Source organism: Microtus ochrogaster, linkage group LG2 (genome assembly GCF_000317375.1).
Source record: "Microtus ochrogaster isolate Prairie Vole_2 linkage group LG2, MicOch1.0, whole genome shotgun sequence".
In the NCBI taxonomy this organism is placed as follows: Eukaryota; Metazoa; Chordata; class Mammalia; order Rodentia; family Cricetidae; genus Microtus; species Microtus ochrogaster.
Window position 1 is genome coordinate 19,449,873 of NC_022028.1, and position 25,282 is coordinate 19,475,154.

Consider the following 25,282-nt stretch of genomic DNA (forward strand, 5'->3'; position numbering starts at 1 on the left):
TATCTGATAAACCATCATGACTCATGTTTATATTTTTCCCAATTCTCCCTAGGACGTGTTTTTAGCCCTTCCCTCCCTCCCTCCCTCCCTCCCTCTTTCTCTCTCTCCCTCCTTCCTTTCTTTTTTCCTTCCTCCATTCCTCCCTCCCTCCTTCCCTTCCCTTCCTTTTTATGTAAATAATGAAGAGTTCAATCATGGTTCCTCTCTCTCTCTCTCTCTCTCTCTCTCTCTCTCTCTCTCTCTCTGTCTTTTCTCACACACGCAGACACATGCACTCATGCACACACATACACATATTTGGTGGCCCTTTTGGTCTGTTACATCCTGAAGATTCCCTTCTTTTTAGGAAGTATGTTTCAAACTATGAATTGTTTTGCAGAATCTAGGAAGATATCTTATAAAATAGCCCATAATCAGGATTTGTGTAAATCTCTTATTTTTATTTTTTATTTTTTTTCAAAATTTATTTATATATTACATATACAGTATTTTGTCTGCATATGTGCCTGTAGGCTAGAAGAGGGTACCAGGTCTCATTATGGATGGTTGTGAGCCAGCATATGGTTGCTGGGAATTGAACTTAGGATCTCTGGAAGAACAGCTAGTGCTCTTAACCTCAGAGCCATCTCTCCAGCCCCTCTTCTCTTATTTTCTAAAAAATTAATGTGAACCATACATATATAGACATGTGGATAGGCGACGAGTGTGTGGGCCATTGAGAGTGTGCTCTTCAACCCATGGGACTCTGAATGTCTGGCTCTTTCACAAAATCCTTCTCCTTGGACTTGTTTTCCAGTGGCTTTAGAGGGTACCCAGTGCCAAGACAATTTCCTGGCAGTTTCTCACAGATCAGGCCGTGCAGGCTGGGCCACATCCAGTTAGGCAATCCCACTGTCGACGGCGCAGATTCTGTCCTGGGACTTCAAGTAGAAAGTCACTGTCCATTTGAAAATGGCATATTATGTAATTATCCTGGCATTAGAAGATTTGGGTTGTTTTTGTACCATGTAAATGAACTGGCTATCAGGAACGTTAGAGTGATCTTGTAGTGATCTAATTTGATAAAATTGGTTTACTGTCTCGAGTTGTAGAAGACCCGGTGAGGGTTGTTGTGTTTTTATTTGTTCTGGTTATAGAAACTCAGTCTGAGTACAGAGGTAGTGCTCACCGATTCATGGGGGGAAAAGGAGAGCGACAAATGTCAGCTTTGTCTTCACAGCCCAATTACCCTTTCCCTTTCTGGAGAACTAGCTCCTATTTCCCTTGTTATCTGCAAGTGGTGATGACAGAGGGTGGTGTGAATTGGAGCCCTAACCCCTGGGTCAGGAGGCCAGAGAAGCCTGTGCATTTGCTGATGTAGTTTCTGTGTAATGGCTTATTTGTTTTGCTCTGGAAGGAGGCTTCAGTGGGCTCCATTCACTTTGCAGTGGGGCTCCTGAGCCCCGAACATATAGTTTCCATATCTGATATCTTCTCTGGACATTTCCTTTTGGTGAATTTAAAAATTGTAAGAAACAAATGAATCATGTTAATCTTTGTCATTGCCCAGAGACAACCACTCTTGAGTAGTAATACATCATCTGTCTTTTTATACACACAGTGGGTACACATATGTATATGGATTTTTTTAAAGGTTTCATTATATATGAATTATTTCTTCTTTGTTAAATGTAGATCAACTTTTTTGTTTACCTGCTGCAGAGTAGCCCATGGGATAGATGGACATAGATACTTGTATTTCAATAGGAGTTGATCTTCAGGCAACCAATAGAATAAGAACTAGGATCGTGGCGCTTTTGATGCTCTTGGAGTCTTTTTCCTTTGTCCTAAGCCCTCATCAGAGGTCAGGCTCTAGAGTTTGGGTCAGAGAACTGTTTACTTTTCTCCAAACAAATAAAACACAGTACTGTTCTCATACTATTCTCTCCAGCCCCAAGATAGTGACATGATTTGGCAAGTCATTACAGATCAATAAGGGATATAAAAATTTATGTGAGCTCTCCACTTTGAAGTAGCTTCATTTAAAAATAGTCTCAATTTTCCAGCTGTCAAACGGGCTTTCATTTTGTAGAACGTACCTCCAGTTCTAAAAGTGATTTTGGTCTGTGTGTGTTTTGGAAAAAGAAGTGTAATACTCTAACTGTTAAAAGGTTTGAACCCTGTAGACAAGTAGGGGCGTTACTGCTTAGAAGCATGTCTGATATAAAGGTGCGTGGTCTGTATGTCCCTATAGTAAACTGTTGAAAGACGTGGTCCTGATCATTTTTTTTTTCTTACTGTTCTCTTATCTAGTTATCAGTTACATGGCCAGATTAGAGGCTGTGCCAGTCAACACCCTTGGGTCCAGGGAAGTCACTGTTCCCATCTGGCTGTGAGGTGATTAATAGTGTTGCTGTCATGGCATAAATCACATTTTGTTGTTCAGTCAGCTGAGACTCTGACCATTAAAAAAATTTACTCTGCAAAAATCAATAACCAGTGGTTTTTGGAAAGGCACAGTTATTCCTCCCATCTCAGGACGGATTAGCAAATTACTGGTCTCACTAAAATAGTACAATCTCAAAGGTAAAGGATGGCCTTAAGAAAGGACAAGTAGAACATGAGGAAACCAGAGAACTCCAATAACCCCTAAAAGTCCTTAAGAATGTCTCCCCCTCCCTTTAGATCCCACCAACAGCAAACCTCAGATAACTCAAGTTGGATTTTCAGAAAAGCTTAGGGAAATAAATTGGGTTGATGACAGCCAAATGCTGTGGCTTAAAATACAGAAATTCAAGTTTATTCATTTACTTTCCTCAAGTTTCCTTACTGTCTTCATATTACCCGGAAAGTGAACATAAATTAGATAAATATTACCATGCTTCGTGCTTTGGCCCTGAACAGCTGTGGTTTGAACGGTGGTCCTGATGCCGTCATAGCCTGTTTATCGGGTCCTCTGTGAGTGCTGGGATGTTGCTCACACATCCCGTTGCTGCTGCGGTTACCGGTGTTTTTGCTTCAAATTGGAGCTTGCCTCACTGAGATTTCTGCCTGCAGCTTGCTGCTTGGGAGCCCATGGCTACAGCTTTCATCTCGAGGAATTCAAGTTTTGCTAGTTTGGCATCGTCACCTTGAGCCCCAGCAAAGAGGCAAATGAAGAGTACCCTTCAATACTTTCGAGAGTTTTTAATCCAGTCCACAGCACAGACATTCAGCACCTTTTTCTCCCTGAGCTGTCGACTGTCTAAATAGTCACAGACACAATCCAATGAAAAAGGAGGGAATAGCACTGTGTGCCTTTTTATGAAAAATCTGAGTCTGAGGATACCGAGCTCCTGCAGGATCTGGGAGGAATAACCTTCAGGCAAAGCGTTTTGGTAAAAGTCTGTGTTTCTCATCTTACTGTGCGATGACTTCAGCTGAGAACTTGGCTTCCTGTCCCTGCACTGTGTCCTTCTCATTTACATTATTGGCAGTTGTTCCCCACTGGAAGTTTAAATTATCTCAAGAACTCTAAACTGAGTTCAGATGTTTGTTTATTGGCGTTGCCTTTGGCTTTTGAAAACAGGCTTTTGTGCTCTCCCGGTCCTAAGAAAAGGCTCTTCTCAGAATCAGCCCTCCCTGCCTCCTCGGCCTTTTCTGGGAACCTGCTTCAGGCTCATGCAGAAAATTAAATAAAGAGGACACAGGGCTCAAAACTGCTTAAAAGGAGGTTCCTGCAACTAGGTGGCTTGAAACGGAAAGGAGGTGGGACCTAACATCCTGCGTTTGTGCTTTGTTTTTGAAACTCAAAGTTAGTTGCATTAATGAATTAACCAGAAGGCTAGTAATGGAAAATGTTTCTTCTGTCCTGCTGGGGGAGCCAGATACTACAGATTTGTCACAGGAAGGCTGTTGATTCTGGCTTCATTGTTGGGCTAGTCATTTGTTGAGCTGGTGGCTGGAGCGCAGGCCACACACTTCTTCCTTCTGGTCTTCATGCATTGGAACTGCTTGCTTATTGTTTCTGTTGGAGCAGACTTGGCCAAGAAAATATGGTGAGCCCTGGAGTTCATTTTATTTTTATTTGCGTGTGTTTTCTCTGGCGGGCAGAGAGAGCAGCTTGGAGGTGGGGAGGGGGCAGAGTTATCGTAACTGATGATCATTTGTAAGCGGGGGATCGTTTGTGAGCGTTCTGCCGCTAAGCTTTTCCTGTGTCATCCTCCTCAGAGCTCCGGGAACGCGTCCTACCGCTGCTCCATGTCCTCCTCTGCGGATTTTTCTGACGAGGATGATTTCAGCCAGAAATCTGGCTCAGCATCTCCAGCTCCTGGAGACACCTTACCCTGGAATCTGCCTAAACATGAGCGGTCCAAAAGGAAGATTCATGGGGGCTCGGTGCTGGACCCGGCTGAGAGGGCTGTGCTTCGGATAGCAGGTAAGTGGGGGAGGGGATGGGGGTTGGCAGAAATTCGCCCATCTGTTCCCTGGTGCTGTATCTGCAAGCTGATGCACTGGGTAGAAATTGTCTCAGGTGGGGGAGGAAATGCCCATGTTTACTTCCCGGAGCGCTTCTCCTCCCTGCACTGGTGACTAAGCTGTTTGGCCCTGCTTTCTGGTTGGATGAATCGATAGATTCTGAAAGCAAGCAAATATTTACAGGTATCTGTGCTAAACTTTCTGTGGATGCACACTGACCATCGAGACAACCAGAGAGTATTAATACCGTAGACTTTCTGGAGGATTTTGCTGGAAGCTGGGGGAGGCCAGTCTTCGTTCTCTTTCTTTTCTTTTTTTTCCCCCAAGGGCACTGAGATACGCATGTCTAACTCAAGTCTCATGGTTTTTGGTACCTAGGATGCTGAGCACAACCCAGCAATTTGAACATTTTTTTTTAAATGTAGCTTTTCTGTATGCATCATGTCCATAGGTGCTTTGTGTCCTTAGTGTTTGTGAGGGACCATCACGGACTCTGGATTAATTAATACATGGGGAGAGGCCGGTGTTTCTGTCCTGTGCGAGGGATAGCTTGTTTCACATAGCTGAAAGCTGAGAACACCAAGGAAGCAGCTTTCAGGCCCGTAGCTCCCCTGGGGCTTGTACAGGCATACATGCGGGTTGTGTGGGTCCGTCTGCAGGAGAGGGGATAGCTTTGCATTCCTTTAAGTTTTTCCCCACTCTTGGAATGGTAATAGGGCAGGATGGGCTGGGTACTTCTCTGGAGATTCACTTACAAAGGCCAAAGGCTAAAGGCCAGATGTTCAGGCCTCCTTCCCTCTCCTGTCCCCAAGTTGTTAACTAGGCAGGGTTGGGGGCTGTGCTCTCATAGTTGCCTTTGCTTCCCAGGTACTGCATCACTGGGGCTTTGTCTTCAGCCATCGGGGTGCCTAGAGTCTCCATAGGGTCCCCAGTGGGATTTTTTAATGATGAGAGAAAAAAAACAGCTTGGCCAATCACTCTGTAGTCAGGGTTTCTGGGGCAACAGCCCTGAGCTTCTTTTGGCTTCTGTTGTGAGATGCTGGCTGGTGTCACCCAGCCTTGGAGAAGGAGGGGTGGAGCAGGAAGGGGAAGGGGAGGGACGATGGCCTTTGGAAGCCAAGTGAGAGTGAGGTGGTTTGGGCCTTGACTCTGACTGCCCTCCTGTCTGTGTTTAGTCATTGGGCCTGCCTCTGTCTTCTTGAGAGCTCACTGCAGCTCAAGCCTCACGGAGCGGAAGGACACTAGCAGACCCAGACTTTTGGCTCAGCCAAAGGAGAACATAGGTGAAGGGAAGGTGTATACAAGCTGTCAGCGTGGAAAGCCTTAGGCATCGAAGCAGGGAGCCTATTCCGTGTAGTTCTGTTGTTGTTTTGGTTTTTGTGTGTTTTTATATGGGCTCACTATATAGCCCTGGCTAGCCTGAGACTCCTTATGTCGGTCAGGCTGGCATCAAACTCTTGGAGATCTGCCGACTTCTGCCTCTCAGATGCTGGGATCCAAGTCATGCACCACCACACCCTACATGTGGTTTTTGCAGGAGGTGGATGTTTTGTTTGTGTAGTAAAGGAGTTTATGAGATAGAAACAGGTAGGTGTTTGTTAGTGGGAATGTGATTACATAAACTGCAGAACATGTTAGCAGGCATGTGTCACAAGAGCTGTTCTTACCCACCACTGAGCACTGTAGGAAGCAAAAGCATGGAGGGGTCAGGGAGAGCAGTGGTGAAGAGGGTACTGCAGATCTGAGGACAGAGGCTAGTGCTGGTCACTGAAATGTCCTCTGAGTTTGAGATGGGTTACTGAGACCTCAAAGTATATACTTCTAAAGTCACACAAATTCTTCAAAAAATAGAATAAAACTAAATGAACAACAAACAATATGGAAGTGTAGAGGCATATTGTTGCTTTTTTTTTTTTTTGAGACAAAGTTTCTCTGTAGCTTCGGCACCTGGAACTAGCTATTGTTAGCTATTGTTAGGCCTTGAACTCACAGATCCTCCTGCCTCTGCTGGGATTAAAGGTGTGCACCACCACCACCCAGCTATATCGCTGCTTTTTAAAATATTCGTAAATTACATGTTTGCTATGCAAATCATAACTCATAATCCCACAAGGAGGACAGAGTTGGAGCCAGTCCACAGTGTCTATTTAATCCCTTGTGTGTCTAAATTAGGAGATTCAGGGGTATTATGTATCAGACTGGCCACTGTTTACCCAGTGCAGTGAGGGTATAGTCTGTCTAAGGGAGCCAGGTGATAAGGATAGTTTGAAAGCGTGCCACTAAAACTTCCACTTCTACTTTTACAACACATTTGACGTTCTTCTTGGAACTCAGCTCTTGTTTGGAATTCGTCGCTTGTGAAAGATGGAGTGCAGGTCGGAAGTGGGGGGAAGTTTGTGGTGCTCATGTGATAGTTCTTAAGGCCATTAGAGTAGAGTTGTTTGTGAAATGTCCCCTGAGTCAAAAAACCACGTGGGCTGTAGGATAACCTAATTCAACTGTCGTTAACACATGCCTATTGAGTCAAACACAGAATAGAACACAGTTCTGCCTTTAAAAAGTCATAGTTAATATGACAAATAGATGAGCTGCCAGATGGTTACAACATGCTTTTAGAGATTAGCCGTCATGGCTGGACGCACCTAATATTAAAAGAACAGGAGGAGTCTCATTGACCTTGGGGAGAAGGGAGATGTGGGAGGCTCCTGGAAGGGTATTGAGAGGAAGTACTACTTGATCTGAGATCAAAAGAGCTTGATAGAATTAGGGTGACAGGGAAGGCCACTTCAAAGGGAGGGAACAGCGTGAGCAAAGACAGGGGACTTGTTTAAATGTGACCTGCAAGCCCGTGTGTAGCTAAGTGTAGGGATTGCAAGGAGGGTAGAAACTACGTTGGGAGTTGCAGTATGGAGCCCTTGGGGCTGCTTCCGCTGCACACAGTGGAGACGCTGAAAGGTTTTAGAGCAGTGCAGTAATGCAATCAGGTCTGTGTTCTAGGAAGTCAGTGATGGTAACATGTTCCTGATACTTTATTGATCTCTATCTACAGATAGTTCAGTGGTGGAGCCCTTGCCTTGGCTGCCCAAGGCCTTGGTTTGATGCACAGCACTGAAAAAATATTTACTGCTGGGCAGTGGTGGTACATGCCTTTAATCCCAGCACTCGGGAGACAGGCAGACAGATCTCTGTGAGTTTGAGTCCAGCCTGATCTACAGAGTGAGTTCCAGGACAGGTTCCAAAGCTAAAGACAAATGCTGTCTTGGGAGTGGAGGAGTTATTGTCACTTCATTTTATTAAAATCTGCAGTTATAGGGCTTCAGCGTCTCTTTCTCGGATCACTGAGACTGAATAATAGGTAAGGACGGGGACTTCGTAACACTCTATAAGTGCATTTTAGATGTGAGTAATTTAAATCCACTGTCCTTAGCTGTAGGGTATTGTCAGTTGGGTTTTCCATCTTGAAATTACCTGTAAAAGCGCTTGGTTCTTCAGTGGTAATGTTTTAAAAAGAGATTTTTTTTTTTTAAAAAGCTAGGATTGGCTGATTGGAGCAGTGATTCTCAACCTGGGGTCGCGATCCTTAGATGGTTCGCGTCAGATATCCTTCATATCAGATATTTACATTATGATTCATAGCAGTAGCAAACTTACAGTTATGACATAGCAATAAAATAATTTTATGGCTGAGGGGGGTCACCACAACATGAGGAGCTGTATTAAAGGGCAGCAGCATTAAGAATGTTGAGAACCACTGCACTGGAGGATCCGATTCTGAATGTAGGAAAGTTTGGATTTAATTACTCCTCTGCCACATCCCTGAGTCTGTTGTTGCTGTTTTATGAGACAGGTTCTCATTCGGCACAAGTTTTCTGTCAGTGTGCTGAGGCTGACCATGAATCCTGACCCTCTTGCCGCCATCTCTCCAATGCCAGGGTTACAGCTGTACACAACTATGCCCATCTCTAGCTGTGTTTTGGTTGGACAATTACTGAACTTTTCTTAGCTCCAGTTTCCTAATTGAAGAGTCACGGCTGTGGTGATAAATAGGACAGAGACATGGAAGCTAGAAGTAGATAACGTAAAACATTTTTGCAACATGGAAAATACTCTATAGTGATGTGATAGCCATGTGCATAGTGCCGTGTCTTCTAAGCAGGCACAGATACATCTCAGGAGGCCTGTAAGCACCCTATACAATAGGACCTGTGGTTTTCTCAGTTCAGATGCCCTCAGTGAGTAGAAGCACCCAAGGCCGTCCATCAGTTAGGCTCTGGATTCGGACGGTCTTGACTCCAAAGCCAGGCTCTTAATGCTGTGCTCTGGTTACTTTCCTGTGGATTATACTGTTAGTACTAGCACATCCACCCACTATTATGGTTTCAAGAATGCTTGGGGCAAAGGCTGAACCCCAGATGCTAATTGTGTCCATTCTGACTGGCTCTTTAAATGGACAGTTTAAAAAGACTAAAATATGTGCTGACTGTATTCATAAAACCGGATGCTACTGGGTGTCGGTTGCTGATGAAGTCGTGGACTTTTCCTTCCGTGGCCTTACTGTATTCTTCAGCGAGGGCTGTCTGTATGAATGACATTTGGAAGTGGGAACTCATCGTTAACTCTTCATTTCAAGAAGTTGTCCCAAGGTTACTACATAAACTAATATGCACAAGAATGGCTTATTGAGTTTTATTTATATGCAGGGATCAAACTCAGACCAGAGACCAAGCTAGACAAGTGATCTAGCTAGAGAAGAGAGATGAGGTGCTTTATTTGGGGAAATAAAAGCAGGTCAATTGCCAAGGAGGAGTTACCTGTCCTGATTCTAACAGAAATCACTTTTCAAGCATATTTCATCCTCATATAGTGTTGACAGAAGATGGTTTCAGTTCCATAGCACTAAACATCAACGAAGAAAGAGTCAAGGGGGGAGAGGCCAGTAGAAACAAAAGGAGGAAATAGGAGATGGAAGATTTAGAGAGAAGTGTCATATATCCAGATGGTTGTTAACAAGTGGGCTTTCTATGCATGGAAATAGTGGTAGCTAACACTAAAAACACTCTTTTATTCTCAGAGTTTCATTTAGTTACTGTCTTCCCATATTTGCCCGTGAAGATAATCAGTTACTTGCTGGTGACCCACAATGAGGATGCAAGATTCCATCCACAGCTGCTGGACTACAGTCAGTGTTTTTGAAAAGCATCCATTACATGCCTAGTGCCAGTTGGTTCGTCTTGGGGTCCTTTAAAGTTACTCATTTTAGCATATGGCGAACCAAATTTAAGAGAACTATATCCCCTTTGCTCAATGGATGCTGGTACTATGGGCAGTGAATAATACAAGGGAAGAGGGAGGGGACAGTAGTGTGGACTGTGGTGAATGGACAGTCCTTCCTAGAGCAGCAGCAGATGCGCCGGCAGGCTCTGGGGGGCAGAAGGGAGGGGCCGCCGGCTGGTCTGCAGCAGCTCGGACCCTGGAGGCACTGTCAGGCCCTGAAGCACCCTGCCACCTCCAGAGGCCGCCAGGTCTGGACGTCCGTCACCAGGACGCGGGTCGGTCCCTTTCGTCCCCTGTTACAGTGACCTGGTCCTCTACGCCGTTAGATGGGCTAGGGAAAGTACTTCCAATATGGTCGACGATACCCCTTCCACGGGGAGAGCCTCCAGCCCCTTCAGTAGGGACTAGCCCCGGGGCTTTGTTTCCCCGCACCTGTTGTGGGTCCCAAATAGAAACCGCGCTGGGACCAGCGGCGGGCGGAGGGCGGTGGGCGGGCCAGAGGGCGGTGCCGGAGCCCAGCGCTGCTGCTCCTCCTCCCGGGCGGGCGTCTGCGGCGCAGCCCGGAGATGCCGCAGAAGCGCGGCGCATCCCGGCGGGGCAGCGCTGTCCTCCGCAGCGCCGCTGCCCGGGGCGCAGGCTCAGGAGGCTGCCTGCCCCGCGCCACCGCCCGCGGCCACCCGAAGCCTTCCCTGGGGTCGCTGTCCCGGGCTTGCCGCCGCGCTGTCCCTCCAGCCTGGGATTTCTGACGCCCCCTCCCGGTCGCGGGCCCACGGGCGCGGCCAGCACCCCAGACCCCGGCATGGCGGGGTATCTGTCCCCCGCCGCCTACCTGTACGTGGAGGAGCAGGAGTACCTCCAGGCCTACGAGGACGTCCTGGAGAGGTACAAAGGTACGAGATCCCTGTGATGGGCTGCGTGGCGGGGCAGGGCCGGTGGGACCCGTTTTACCTTTCCCAAATCAGAGCTACCCCCGCGTGGGCACAAGTAAACAGCAGCCGGAACCAGCCCTGGGGACCGTCAGGTGCTCTGGATGAAATCCTGTACCCCAGAACAGAGCTGGGTGGGAGAGGGTTCGGAGACGCCCTAAGGGTAGGCGGTGGAATGGAGGGCGGGGGAGGTCTGTTTCCAAGAAGCACTTTGCGTTTTCTTTTCCTTTGTAGAAGCTCTTAAGCACCAAGCCTAGCCATAATTCTTCCTAGGAGGGTGGATGCCATTACTTCTCTGTGAGATTTCCAAGCCTGGCTGGTCCTACCTGCTATAGGCTTGACCTACCTACAGAGGTTCTTGTATTGAGCACAACACCAAACACCACATCATTTTTTTTTCTAAAAAAAAATTTGTACTTATGTGAAAAAGTTATCACTTACGACTATATTCTAACTTTAATGCAGTCCAAAATTGTTTCATATCATGATAAAAAGAAGACTTTAATCACAGAGTTGGTCATATATTTAAATATAAAGACGTCTATTTGAGATGTTTTTTCTGCTGATCGTTTAGGTTCAGGAAATTTTGTGCCAACTTGATTCTCATGGACATATATGTTAGGAATGCTTTGACTTTGAAGTTAATATGCTAGCTAAAATGGAAATGGTACTTTCCCATGTTGAGTCTTTGTGTCTCCTGAAATGTATTTTTAAGTATGCCTAGACCAGTGTTCCGTTGTGAGGATGGCTCACTGATGTGTGTGAATAAAGAGTTAACAGTGGTTTCGTGTGATGGGCCCAAGTGCATCTCCTGAATATTTGCCTTGGGGTTAGTAACTCAGTTTCTGCAAATTAAATAAAATGCATGCAGTTTTCTGTTACTAATATAAATCTAAAGCTGACTAACAGAATTTCCGAGCTCCCTGTAGCTCAGAGTCTTCCTGCAGTCATGTTTTATGCCTTTCTAGAATGTGTTCTGTGACAGGCATTCTTAGACTTTGCATATCATTTTTGTAAACACAACTGGAATTCCTTTGTGCCAAAGCTCTCTTGTGGATAATACCACTCTGAGCAAGTGCACTGATATTTTAAGCCTACTCATATCTGGGCATTTGCTTGTGTATGTAATGTACTGAGGTTTGCTTCTTTTTTTTTTTTAAATATTCTTACTTAGCTGTCCCTAGAAAGTTATAAAAAGAGAAATATTGCAAAATAGGCTGAAAAAAAGTCAAGAAGGTCTACAATGTATATGTGGAAAAAATACAGCTTTTAATTTTTCTTTCTTTCTTTCTTTCTTTATTATTTTTTTTTTTTTGTCCAATCAAGTTCAGTATCAGTGGTGAGTGGGTAATTTAAGGTGACTGAAAAAGAAATAACCGGACTTCTGATTTTGGCCAGTCTTGAGGAAAAAGACTTTGTTTAAAAGCTTGTCTTATTTGTCCTGGTAAATAACAGAAAATTAAATATAAGTGGCCATTGTGCATCTCTCATTACTTCATTTTGATGCTAATATTGCTGCCAGTAATGCATTCTAACATAAATTTCTTAAGACATTTTGCCCAAGATTCCACAGGCAGAAATCAAGGAGGGTATTTCCCTCACTCTTTGTGGTTTTGAAATGCTTAGGTCATCAAATTGCATTTGGCTGTACAGATGTTCCGAATTTCACTTAGTTTTGGAGAGGAAAAGAAGCTTGTTGGCCAGCGTACTCTATGAAAGGCTGGAGACCTGGGGAAGCCATTGTTTCCTGATGTGTTTGGGAGCCAGTTTTGATTTCCCATCAGTGACCAATACGATGACTTCACTACTGCACTTATTATCCCAATGGCTGGCTATAGGGGCTGATCTAATCAGAAAAGAATTGTCTGCTTTGAATAGGGAGTGCCAGTTTGCAAAACTTTCCAAGTTCAGTTTTCTGAAATACTACATTGTTCAACACATTGTGTGTTCCAGGTTATTTTGATTTTTATTTCGGTTGAAATCCTTGGTTACAAGAGTGCATTTGCTTTTCTCTGCCTTGTGACTGGGTTGCCAGGTATATGCCCAGCTGTTGAGTAGGGTAAGTGGTAGAGTCAACTGGAGTAAATTCAAAATGAGCCTGTTGTCAAAATATAAAATTACAGTCTTGGGTTTGGAAGCTGGGAGCTTGTTCGGCATAGTCCTCATGCAGTCTTGGAGGACTCCATCCCAGGCCCTCTGGAGACAGTGTTAGTGGTGAGCAAGCTCTGGGTTTTCATGGTGTGCGCTATTCTTGTGTATGGCTTCGGTCCTTTAAGTCAGAGTAAAAATAGGCAACTGTTTACTGAACTAGAATAACACTAGGATTTATTTGCTACAAAGATGGGTGCCGTTTTCTGGATCATATTCTCATCTGGTTATTTGTAAAACAGATTCATAGTCAAAACATTCCTGGTTTGGTACCAAATCAGAGTGAATAAAGGCATTTAAAAAATAAAGCATAATTCTTTCATATTGTTTATATTTGAAATTGCCCATGTTAGCACCTTTCTATCTATTGTAAATTATCTAGTACATTCCCTGTATGATAGAAAAAATATTTTTAGTAGCTTAGTATAAAAGGTAGAGTGATTTCATCTTCTCAAGTATAGCGAAATGAATTTTATAGATGAATCCTTAGCTGTCATATTAATCTGAAGGGCTGCTTGCCGCCTGAGTTGTCATTGATCGTGTCTTCCCAACACAGATACTTTTATATGATGTTAAGTGTAAATCATATTTTATTCTGTGTGGTTTTTACTTAGTTATGTGCGTGAGTATGCATGTGATGTGTGTTTGTATCCGTCGTGTGTGTGTGTGTGTGTGTGTGTTGTGAGGGTCAGAGGTCAACTTTGGGGAGGAGTCAGTTCTTCCTTCCAGTCCACTGAGGCAAGTGCTCGCAGTGTGCTATGCAGCCTGCTGCAGGCTAGCTGGCTATCTGAGCTTCTGGCCATTCTCGTGTCTATGTCAACCGTCTTGTCACAGGAGCACTGGATCACAGATATGTAGTATGACATCCAGTATTTTATTTATTTGTACTTTTATTTATTGTTTGAGACTTTCATCGTAATGTAATTTTTATTTTTTGGACACAGGGTTTCTCTGTGTATCCCTGGCTGTCCTGGAACTTCCTCTGTAACCAGAGTGGTCTTGAACTAAGGGATTCCCCTGCTTCTGCCTCCTGAGTGTTGTAATTAAAGGTGTGCATCACTACCGCCTGGCTCACACAATGTATTTTTATCACACTCTTTCCCATCCTCCTACTCCTTAGATCTGGCTTTTTGTACAGGTTCTGGGGATCAAACTGAGTTTTCCAGGATTGTTGCTGTCATTTGAAACATCTTGCTAGTCTAATTGAAAATAAATTTGAAAATGTTAAAGTTTCTTGGTCTAACATGGTACTGATTCTGCCAGTGATCTGGAACTTATTTGTTGTCACCACACGTTAATAATAATAATAGAAATGTGGGAACATTATTCTCTGTAAAAATTGGTGGACAGTTCGGTTACTTACTTATGGCAGTGCCTAGACAACCTTTTATGGTTTGGACCACAGGTGAAGTTTTCTGTCCTCCACAGGTATCTGTAGAATTACTGTGTTTCTGGTGGCTGAAGGAAGCAAGAATACAGTAGTTTCCATTTTCAGTTCAGTTTTGACATCTCGAAGAGCCGTGTGATTGGTAAATGTTCTCTCTTTTCTGGATACCAGCTCGTGTGATTGGTTGATACTCTCTCTTTTCTGCATACCAGCTCTGGTACTCTGGCAAGGCGAATGTTAGAGTCAGTGCCTCGGCAAGTTCTCCGCTCTGTACAGCACATTCTGGGATGATCTTGCTTAGGCGACTTTGGATAGCTTCAGGATTCTGCAGAGCTTGATTTCAGATTTCCTGTGTTCATGCTATGCTCATGGCATACGGTTACATAATAAGTGAACTTTATGCTACACCATGACAATGTAACATTGAGTGAGGTGGTGTTAGTCTGTGTTTTGCTAAAAAAAAAAATGGGTTTAACTTGTTGAGTGTCTTGAGGTTAGCTGTTCTTGAGAAACATGATGACAGTGCTTAACTAAGTAGAACCCCCATCCCCCAAGAGCTTCAAGGCAGGATGGCCCAGGGATATAAAGTATCTCCATTTGCCAGAAGGGACACAGACTTGCCTACTGTTAGTTGGCCATTTAGCTTCTCTTATGTGATCGCTTACGCTTACTAGTTACAATATGGTCACTACTCCTCCTGCTTCCCTGTCTCAGTTTCATCTGCCAGCCACCCCTATCCGCAAGGAAGAAAATGTTGGATTTTTTTTTATTATTGTTGTTTTGACTGAATTCATCTCGTGCCACAAGTACAATTGAAGTTACAGTTGTACAGAATAAGGAAAGAATGGCAACTGGCTTTTACAGCCGGCAGTGTCTGGTCCACAGGATAGAATGTCTGTGTTAAATTGAAAACTTGAAGTTTGGGTGCGTGTTAAGAATTGTAACCCAGTACATTACACTCAGCAAAGGTTGTGGGAAGAGAGGAAAGTCTCATTGAACTATGAGGACTTTAAAAATGAAATGAAAATGTTATAATGTTGATTAAAGCGTAATTTCCACGGAATCATGAGTATTTGAATTGGCCAGAGAGTTTGGCTATTGCTTTACGACATGAGAAGTGCGGATCAGCTCAGGAATGTAAGGACCTATTAGCTATTAATAATTGAACTTTGAACTTCCACTGTCATCCTGGCTATTTTGTTTCTTTTGTTCCGACTTAATGGTGATCTCTACATTTGTTGCCAGGTACTTTAAAAAGAAAACATGCTTTTAAGAACTTTTAGGTTCTTTGTTTAAGTTTGGGCAGTTTGTTGATGCGTAATTTCTGGCCCCACAATTTCATTTGGGCAGTGACAGCATGCAGAAGTGATGAGGATAATTTATTGCCTCGTTGTTTTACAGTGAGGCAATGAAGCCTTTGTATTTCTGCCTTTGTGTCTGATGAGTCCCAGGAGCTGGGCTGTGTGAGGAGCTTGGACCAAAGCCTCATCATGAAATTGGAGATTATGAAAACATCTGAAGTCATGGAGGCTGCACACAGATGGAGTAGCTAGGCTGTCTGTTCACTTGCTCTTAGTTCCATAGCTGAGCGTGAAAGGGGAGAGCGTGCAGCACAACCCCTACCTTGTAGAAGCATTGCAGATGGGGAGACGATTTGTCTTTTAGAATGCTTGTGATTTCTTGTGAATTAAAACGAACCCAGGTACCTCTGTGACACACATGCATGCTTCTCTCTGTGAGGACTTGGAAGACCAGCATAGGATAGCCTTCTGTGTCCATTTCTCAGCTCATAGTAACACTGTGATTATGTTTTTCCTGCTTCCAAAGATGAAGTTGAGGATTTTGCTGAGATCCAGCATTGCTTCTTCAAGTGTTTGGACCAACAGCCCTCTTCCCCATACTCTCTTGAGTGCTTGTCATTATTTTGGTGTGTATCGTCTGTGTTTCTGTGCATGCTTGTGGAGGGTGGGGTCGTCCTCTGGTGTATATCCACCGTGTATTCTCTTGCATTAGCCAGGCTACTGGCTGGCTAGTAAGCTCCACGAAGCTACCCGAGTCTGCTTTCCCCAGCCCAGGGATTACAGAGACAGGCTGTTGGGCCTGGCTTTTCATGCGATGCTGGCTCCTCATGCTTTAGGGATATGCTGGTTAGTTTCGGCCAGCTTGAAACAAAATCATCAATACACCTGAGAAAAGGGAGCCTCAGTTGAGGAATTGCCTCCATTAGATGGGGCTCTGGACAGTCTGTGGGGTGTTTTGTTAACTGTTTATTGACGGAGGAGGGCCCAGCCCAGTGTGGGAGGGGCCACCCCTGAGAAGGTGGTCCTGGATTGGTTAAGAAAGAACGTGTGAGCCGGGCGATGGTGGCGCACGCCTTTAATCCCAGCACTCGGGAGGCAGAGGCAGGCGGATCTCTGTGAGTTCGAGACCAGCCTGGTCTACAGAGCTAGTTCCAGGACAGGCTCCAAAGCCACAGAGAAACCCTGTCTCGAAAAACCAAAAAAAAAAAAAAAAAAAAAAAAAAAACAAAAAAAAAAAAAAAAAAAAAAAAAGAAAGAACGTGTGCCAGGAAGCAAGACACATCTGTGGACACAAGGACACAAGGCAAGTACTTTATCATCACCTCAACCCAGGGACATGTGTGCTGCAGGGAAAGCTTTATAGTAAGGTCAAATGAGATGTTCTCTTGGACAAGGCATAATTTCAGGGATGAATGCGAAGTAGAGGGTAGCCATGGGCGTGACTCCGAAGCCCACTGATAAGGGAATTTTGATTGAAGGGAGGCTTGTGTGGATCATACTGAAGAGAGGCCTAGATGCCATGCCAAGGACCACATATTTGCTTTAGTTTTGTAGCTAGGTGGAGGATTGGAGGGAGAATAAGGAGGGCAGAAAGGTTAAGAGGGCACTGGTAGGTTATGATTTCTAAACTAGGAGTCTCTGAATTTTTAATTTCCATAGTTCTCTTTACAACCATTGCCATTTCACAGACCTAAAAACAGAGGCTTAATGGAGTCAGTTTTCCTGAGATGGCGTTATCGGTGATAGTGTTTGCATCTGAATGTCAAGAGTACATTTGACATAAGCTGTGCATTTTGAGTGACATTACCTTGACAAGTAAATGCTACAGAACAGTTTTGATGGAAATATTTTATTGAGGATCTGATTTTGAGTGAAGCTAGAACTTCTGAGGTGTGTTAAATGGCACGAAGTAACAGTAGTTTCAAATACGTAGAAGTGACTTCACTTGAAATGCTCAGTAGATTTTAGAACTTGAACTGTTTTATTTTAGCTAATTTATAAACTCTAGTTTTGTAGATATCTATGAAAATGAGATAACCTTTAGTGTGTGTCTAGTGTATGTTTAGATTGAAGGAACCTTGAAAAGTATTAAGTTTTGGTAAATGCCAGCACTACATGTGGCTGCTTTGATACGTACCTGGAATGTTTCCTAGATAGAATTGTCCAAGAGAGTTAACAAAGTCTTGATTTTCTTTTTCCTGGTGGGGGAAAATATTCCCAGTGGATCCCAGCCTTAGATATCGTGTACAAAGCTACTATTGTGTCAGGGAATTAGAAACATGTTCTTATGCATTCAGTGTTTCAGTTTTCTGTGCTGTTCATGCCAGTGTGACTCATGTATTCTTGGTGTGGGGCCTACGAAGCCCTTTGTAGTTTACTTATCCCATGATACTAACTCAGCAGGGAAGATGAAAGACTGAAGTAATCTGACAGCAGACTGGTGGGTGGAGCGTGCCCAAGAGCTCAGGTCTCTAGCTGGTCCTGGTCTGTGACAAAAAAACAAAACAAAAATATCCAAAAAGCCCACTTAGCTTTTAGAACAGATTTTGGTTTAAGGAAAAAAAAATGAGTGAAAACTATGACTTTGTGTATGGTGCCTCCTTGTCCTGAGTTTGCTCTGTTGATATGTATGATTGCGTGTGTTAGAACTGTGACCCATAGTTACAGTAGTTTTTCTTCTGCAGGTTTTGACAAATATGCCATGTGTCTACCATTACAGAATAATACGGAATAGGTTTACAATCTTTCGAGGCCTATTTTAGATTTCAGTACAGTTAGAATCATATGGTATGTGTCCTGGTCATACTAGCACCTAGCATATCGTAATGTTCCCATATCTTTCAGGGTTTTCTGTTTGTTTTGTTGGTTCATTGGTTTTTGGAGACAAGATCTTAGCATGTAGCCCAGGCTGACCTGGAACTTGTGTAACCCAAGCTCACCCTCAGACTCACTCTTCTCTCAAGCATTGGGACTGCAGGTGTGGCTTACCAGGCCTTGTACACCTTGTCTTTCATTGGCCTAATGTACCATTTCTTCTTATTGCTGAGTAATAGTCTCTTGTTAATGCCCCATTATTTAAATCTGTTCGCCCAGTTAGGGCATGTTGCTTGCTTTCCATTTTTGTTTTTCTAAACCTTTAGAAAAGCTTCTGTAAACATTTGTGTGAATGACTTTAAATGTGGACTTTCCAGTCACTGAGGCAGAGGAATGAACGGGATGGATCCTCGGGTATTAGTTTAGGTCTGTGAGAAACATCTAAGCTCTCTTCTAAAGTGGCTGGGCCATTTTCTGTTTCCACCAGCAGTGACTGAGACTTTCTGTCGTCCCATGTCCACACCAGCCTTGGATGTTTGTCTTAGTCTGTTTTGTGTTGCCATAGCAAAAGGCTGGGTAAGTTATAAGAAAGGTCTGTTTGGGTTCATTGTTCTAATCCGAGTTCAGGCAGCCACATCTCATCTGTTTCTGAGGAGGGCCTCCTGCTGTCTCAGATCCTGGCAGAGCAGTGAGTGAGAAGGGAGAACGTACTGGATCAGGGGAGGGGCCCAGTTTACTGACACTGACCCCATGGCCTCCTCACCGGCAAGGGTTCCACCTCCTGGCACCTCTGTGCTAGAGCATTGAACTTCAACAGGGTTTTACTCAAGCCATGGTGGTGCCATTGCGCTTTCATATTTGAGCTCTGTTCATTGTTGGTTTTAATTTGCAATTAAGAGATGATCTTGAACATCTTTCCATGTATCTACTGGCTGCTTCTGTATCTCCTTTGGAGATGTGTTTACGTCTTTCTCCCTCTTCCTTTCTGTGGGACTGTGGTGCTGGCAATCAGACCAGACCCAGGGGCTTTCTGTTGCCGGGTAAACTCAGTACCCACTTCCACCCAGTGTGCATTACTCCGCTTTCTTATTTGGTTGTTTTTATTTTCTTACTGTTTTACCTGTTCTGGGAACCAGTGCTAGGCAGCAGTCAGTGGTCCTTTGTATCGAACCTCTTTTCCTTGTCTATTTTTAAAAGTGTTTCTCTCCCCCACCTCTCTGTGTGTATGTGAGGTGTATGTATGTGGTGTGTGTATGCATACGTGTGTGTGTGTGTGTGTGTGTGTGTGCAGGTGGACACAGCTGCATGTGAAGGTCGGAGGAGGGCATTGAGTGTCCTGCTTTATCATTTCTGCCCTATTCCCTTGAGATAGTCTCACTGAACCTGGAAATAGACTGGCAGCCAATGAACTTCAGCTAAGCCACACAGATTTTTATGTAGGTGCTTTGGATGTCAATTCAGGTCCTCATGCTTGTGTAGCAAGCACTCCTATCACTGAGCCATCTCTCCAGCACCCCACAATGGTTTTGAATAACTATTTTATAGATGTTTTTAGTTTTTGATGTAAATGAAAGCCCAATTGTTTTTTTTTTTCTTTCTTTCTTTCATGTGGTCACAGTGTTTTGTGCACTGTGTATTACGTTTCTGCTAAGAACACTATGCATTGTGCCTACTTTGGAGAGTGTATGGGCTCAGTGCTCAGCAATCTGACAGTTTGCTCTGGTATCTATATAAGCGGCTGCAGCGGTTCAGATATCCAGTTTGTTGGCAGCTACAGTGCCGTATAACAGTTGAGTCTAATATTAGTTGAACTGTTCTATTTTAAGGGTAGACTGAAATTAGCAGTCCATGTCCTATGAAACATGAATGTTCATCTCTTGAGATACCGAATTACTGCTCTGAAAGTGTAATCAGAAGTACTTATACAGAAGAGAGCTTCCTTGAATTTTTTTGGAATGTTTTTGGTTTTGTGTCTAGATAACAGCCTGAATGTGCGTGTGTGTAAATATGTATACACAGATAGACACAGAGTCATAAGAATGCAGAGTTTTATGGTCTTACCCCTTACAGTTGATAATGTTTTCAGTTGATGATCATGTTTAATTTTTTTTTTAAGATCTGAGTTGAGATAGAGGAAATTTATGATGGTTTTCCTGTAACATATTTGGGTTGAACCTCAGTCCTTAAAGTATTTATCAGCGTTGGAACTGCTAGGAAAAAGATGAGCAATTAAAGCACTGTCTGAGTGTTGACTTTGTGATCTTTGTGGTAACATATGACAAGGGGAGCTTGAGTGGAGGCTACAATTTTCTTTCCCTCATTTATGTTTTTATTACTTCCATTACTTTTGTAGGCATGCGTATATTGTTTTGTGTGGTCATGGATCACTGCATGAGTGCTCTGAAGGTCAGAAGACATCTTGTGGGAGTTGGCTCTCTCCTTTTATCCTGTGGGTTCCGGGTTGAGCTCGGGTTCTCAGACGTGGCAGCAGGTGCCCTTTTCCCCGAGCCATCTTGCTGGCCCTTGGATTTAATTTTCCATGCTGTATGATCTTTAAGTGAGGGCTTATGCTTATGAATGCTTTTCACAGCTTATTGAATGCCATGCAGATAATTTTTGACCTTTATACTTTTTCTTTGAATGTGTTTGGTGGGTGTAAAGCAGGATTGGGAGAGTCTAGATTGTCCGGGATATGGTTACCCTGCCTGTATAATCCCAATACTCCAGAGGTTGATCCTGAGTTTGAGTCTAGCCTGGGCTATATGGTGGTGAGACCCTATCTCAAAAGAAAAAGAAAGTTACAAGAACCCAAATACAAGGGTCATGCAAATATTTCATAGAAAAATACGCACATGCTTAAATCCCAATCTCTTCCAGCGTAAAAGGCTGCATGGAGACGGAAATGTGCGCTTAGGCAGAAGGAGAATGACGTGATAAATGTGGTGATTTCATAATTAGTCTTCCCCTGAAAACATTCAAGGAGCACTGCTTCCAGCTTTTCTTCTAATTCTAGTCAGGAGTTAATTGATTATATGCTTCATGTGGACAAATTAGCATATAATAGAACCCCTTCTCTAGTGCATTTTGCTTTATACTTGATATTTCCGTAGAAAGCCCGGGGAGACACAAAACACTTGGAGCAGGGACAAGAGCTGCTCACCAAGATGGAGCCTGCACATAATTCTGGAACTAAGTTACTAAGCTTGGAGGCTGTGCCAGGGAAGTGGAGCCCACAGAAGGGGTCAGGTCAGGGGCCTCTTCACAGAGCTGAGTTTGGGGAGAAAGGGAGGATCCAGGTCTACACAACAGGGACCTGAGAATTTTAGAGTTCCATGGTGGAGCTGACCTTTGAAGGAAGGTGGGCAGGAGAGGCTTTGTGTTGCCTGTGCAAGGGGCTATCGTGGGCACAGAAGTTTTTTCTCATTTAATTTGGACAGAATGATGCTACACTTCTCTCCTCCATTGTCGGAAAATAATGTCCTGATGTTTTTGTAAATATTTCTATAAAGGCAGGAAGATGTTGCTTGTCAGCCATTATTAAGCCAAAAATGTTATGCTCCGTTTTAGAGGATGTTGTTGTGCCCCAAATACAGGAGCAGATCTGAGGGTTTAGTAATGAGAAGTAGCTGTTGGTCATGGCACAGCAAACAGATAAAGATGGCACGAGGCATTTTCAGCATGGATTTGTCAGTTTGAAGTAGTGGTCATAGCAGCAATAGCATCTTCTGTAGTTGCTATGCCACCGTGTGTATGATGCAGCCGAATCCTGACAGTACCTCCTTGGTGCATGTGCCTAAGTTTCGTAGCCGAGGGACTTGGGCTCCTGTCACATGTACTGATTGAGTGGCTAGCTGGGGACTGGGGTTATGCTGCATGGTCATTTTCTTCCTCTAAATAACCGTGGCCCATCCTTATCGACACTCAAAGTTGTTATTCTGCTACTAGTATAGATTGTAAGTAGTGTAGGGTGGATAGCCTCTGTTTAAACAAATGGCATTTGAATGTTCTGGAGTTGTTGCTAGAGGCCCATGTTTAAGAAGAAATGCGGCTTACTTTTTGTTTAATGGGATTTTGGGTTCCAAAATCTATATACTTTGTGTGTGTGCAGTGAGAGCTGATGTTCTCCGTGATTGTGTGTGTGTGTGGTGAGAGCTGCTGTTCTGTGTGTGTGTGTGTGTGTGTGTGCAGTGGGAGCTGCTGTTCTCTGTGTGTGTGTGTGCAGTGGGAGCTGCTGTTCTTGTTCATGTGTGTGTGTGCTGATGTTCTCTGTTTTTGTGTGTTTGTGTGTGTGTGTGTGTGTGTGTGTGTGTGTGCGCCGTGAGAGCAGCGCTGAGGTTCAGCGTCCATTGGATGTTGATGTAGTTAAAGCGCCATTGGGGACAAGTTGCAAGCAGCAGGCGTATCCGTGTTTTGGAGCTCTAAACGGTAGATTGTATTCAGTATAAATAGAAATTATGCCATGCGTTTAAAAATACTCCCACTTTGCAGGGCCGAGTGGTAGTTTGTCTGTAGTTCTCTGATGGGGTGGCTGTTCCATTCCACCTGAGCTCTAAGAGCCAGGCTTCGGAAGGCGTGTCCAGGCCAATGGCCACTCCCATTATGTCACTCTTCCCCATAGCTTGCTTTCTGAGGACATGCTATAGTCTGGATGCTTCCCATCTGCTCTGGATCAGGACAGACAGAGACTGTTGGAGAGGAATATGATAATCTCTGGCCTGAGCTCTTTAACGCTGCAGAGAGCAGGACTGGCGGGGAGGGGTGACGATCTGGGCTCGTGCTCACCGCAGATAGCCTGTGTTGTGTGTGAATGTATGTGGAACATAAAGATGGGAAGCCAGCACAGAGGGGGTGGTGAGCTCATCTCTTGCTGATTCTGGGGTAGTTGGGAGGCAGACCTTTAAAGGTTCGTGATAGCTCCACTTTATTTTTATTATGTTCATATGTGTGCCTGTATTTGGATTTGTGCACATGCATGCAGTACCCACAGTGTCCAGAGGAATGGGATCCCCAGAGCTCTATTGAGAAACCCAGATAAAAATGAGGTGGAAATCTAGAGTTCCAGGCAGGCGACTGGGAGCTGGTGCTGGGAACCTAACTTGGGTTCCCAGGAAGAGCAGGACGTACTCACGACCACTGATTATGTCCCCAGCCCCTATAACTGAACTTATAAGGGTAGTTTACAGCTCACAGTCAATTTCCACATCTGAGTCCATTGGCGTGTTAGAGGCAACTGGCAAATCTTTGACAGTAGGAGGTTTTAGGGAAAAACTTAACAGAATTTGAGTCAAAAATGGAAACAGTAGTTTTCAAGCATTACTAAGCACTTATAGCTAGGAACAGCAGTGCAATGTCTCCAACTCCAGGGCTGAGGGAGTGGAAACAGGCAGAGTCTAGAGCTCTGGGTTCAGTGAGAAGCCCTACCTCAAAAGAATAGAGACCGAGGGTGACACCAGACATCAGCCTGCGCACACGCACTAATTACACCACGAGACTCTCAGGAAGGAGTCTGCTGGCAGCTCGCAGTATATCATGTGTGTATAAATGATAATTCTTTTGAGCTTTCTATTTGACTTGCAGTGGTGTTTATATTTATCCCATAAGTAATATATACTTGTTTTAAAATGTCAAATATAGAGATTAAAAAATACTATCGTTCTCGAATTACCCACTCTTAATAGTTGGGTACTGAGGGTCTGAGCTCAGACTCTCATGCTGGCACAGCAAGCACTTGAGCAACCGAGGTGTCTCCCACCCTCGTTCATGTGATCCTGACAGGTACAGTTTGTAAGCAGGATGTGGGGGATAAGTGACATCGACTAACTAGGCCACCAGGCACTGTCATCGACAGTTTACCGTCCTACAGCTTGTGCGGTTGATTACAATTGAGGCGGTTGTCAGTGGCCTCAGCTATTATCATCAGGCTCGGACTTAGTGACATGCTCCCTGGCTCTTTTTGAGGTCGTCCAGGATGCTGAGATGATGCTGACGTGAGCGAAACAGACAAATGTCATGTTGGTTTTAAGATATTCCATCTTTCCAATGCTTGGTTACTTTGCTTATTCAACTTTATTTTTTTCATTTATATATTTAAAAATTATATAAGCTATTTTCGTAGCACTGTGGAAGCCACAGAGATGGACGAAGCTGATGCTGCTTTTCCGTAGGAGATCTCATGAGGTTTGTTGGGACGCCTGCGAGATGAATAGTGGGGCAATAACAGGGCTGAACAAACGAGTGGAAAAAACAAAAACAAACTCTGAGAGTAACTTTCTGTGACCGTTGCCAGTAGCAAGGCCAGTGTATCTGTGCCCATATCTCGCTTCCTGAAGCTTTTCACCCTCACAAGAAGGAATGAAGGATTTTAGAAGATCTATGTTTCTTTGGAGTAAAAATGAACCTCGGAGTTAAAAGGAAGGTACCAGATTTAAGAGATGATGTAGAGATATAAAAGGGACATGAGAAAGCTCATTCTGCATTTAAAAGTTGTGTTATGACATAGAGGATGGAATGCTTTTGAATTTTGAGAAACCATGGGAAATAGGTAAATCATTTAAATATATCCACTGCTCTTGTGATCCTTTGCATGTTATAAATGTCTAACGTACATATTTGAAAAGGTGAGTAAGTGAATTTCTTCTAGTGAGGGTTTCTTAACTGGCTGCCTTTAAATGCAGTAACTAAACTGTCAGCTGTAAAGCTGCCAAGTTCAGATGTGCAGCAGCTTCTGGAATGTGTAAGGAGTATATAGATTACTTCACTTTGGGCATAAATTTTGCACATAAGTTTTGTGCAACTTTGTGGCACATAGTTTTATCATAGAAGGACGATAAATAAAATGAACATTGCCACAGTGGATGACAAGTGAAATCAGGAGGAGATAGATTTGTTTTAAATAGAAATAACATAATGCCGGAAATGCAGAAAACTTTCTGAGTAGCGGCTCTGAGTGGGTGTGTACCCTTAGACAACAGCCAAGGCCATAGACAAGCTGGCTC

General features: G+C 43.9%; 1 protein-coding gene across 14 annotated transcripts in view; it reads left to right on the forward strand.

The window, feature by feature from the left end:
- Dst (dystonin) overlaps positions 1 to 25,282 on the forward strand; it is a 399,168-nt gene that overhangs the window by 87,307 nt on the left and 286,579 nt on the right. For 8 of the 14 annotated variants that reach the window (XM_013351021.2, XM_026785512.1, XM_026785510.1 and 5 more), the window contains exon 4: positions 4,189 to 4,396. In XM_013351021.2, coding sequence (XP_013206475.1) covers positions 4,189 to 4,396 — 208 coding nt within the window. Of the gene's footprint in view, positions 1 to 3,889; positions 4,017 to 4,188; positions 4,397 to 10,302; positions 10,602 to 25,282 lie in introns of those variants that run through there. The other 6 variants (XM_026785509.1, XM_005359900.2, XM_005359901.3 and 3 more) reach the window with 3 other exon arrangements.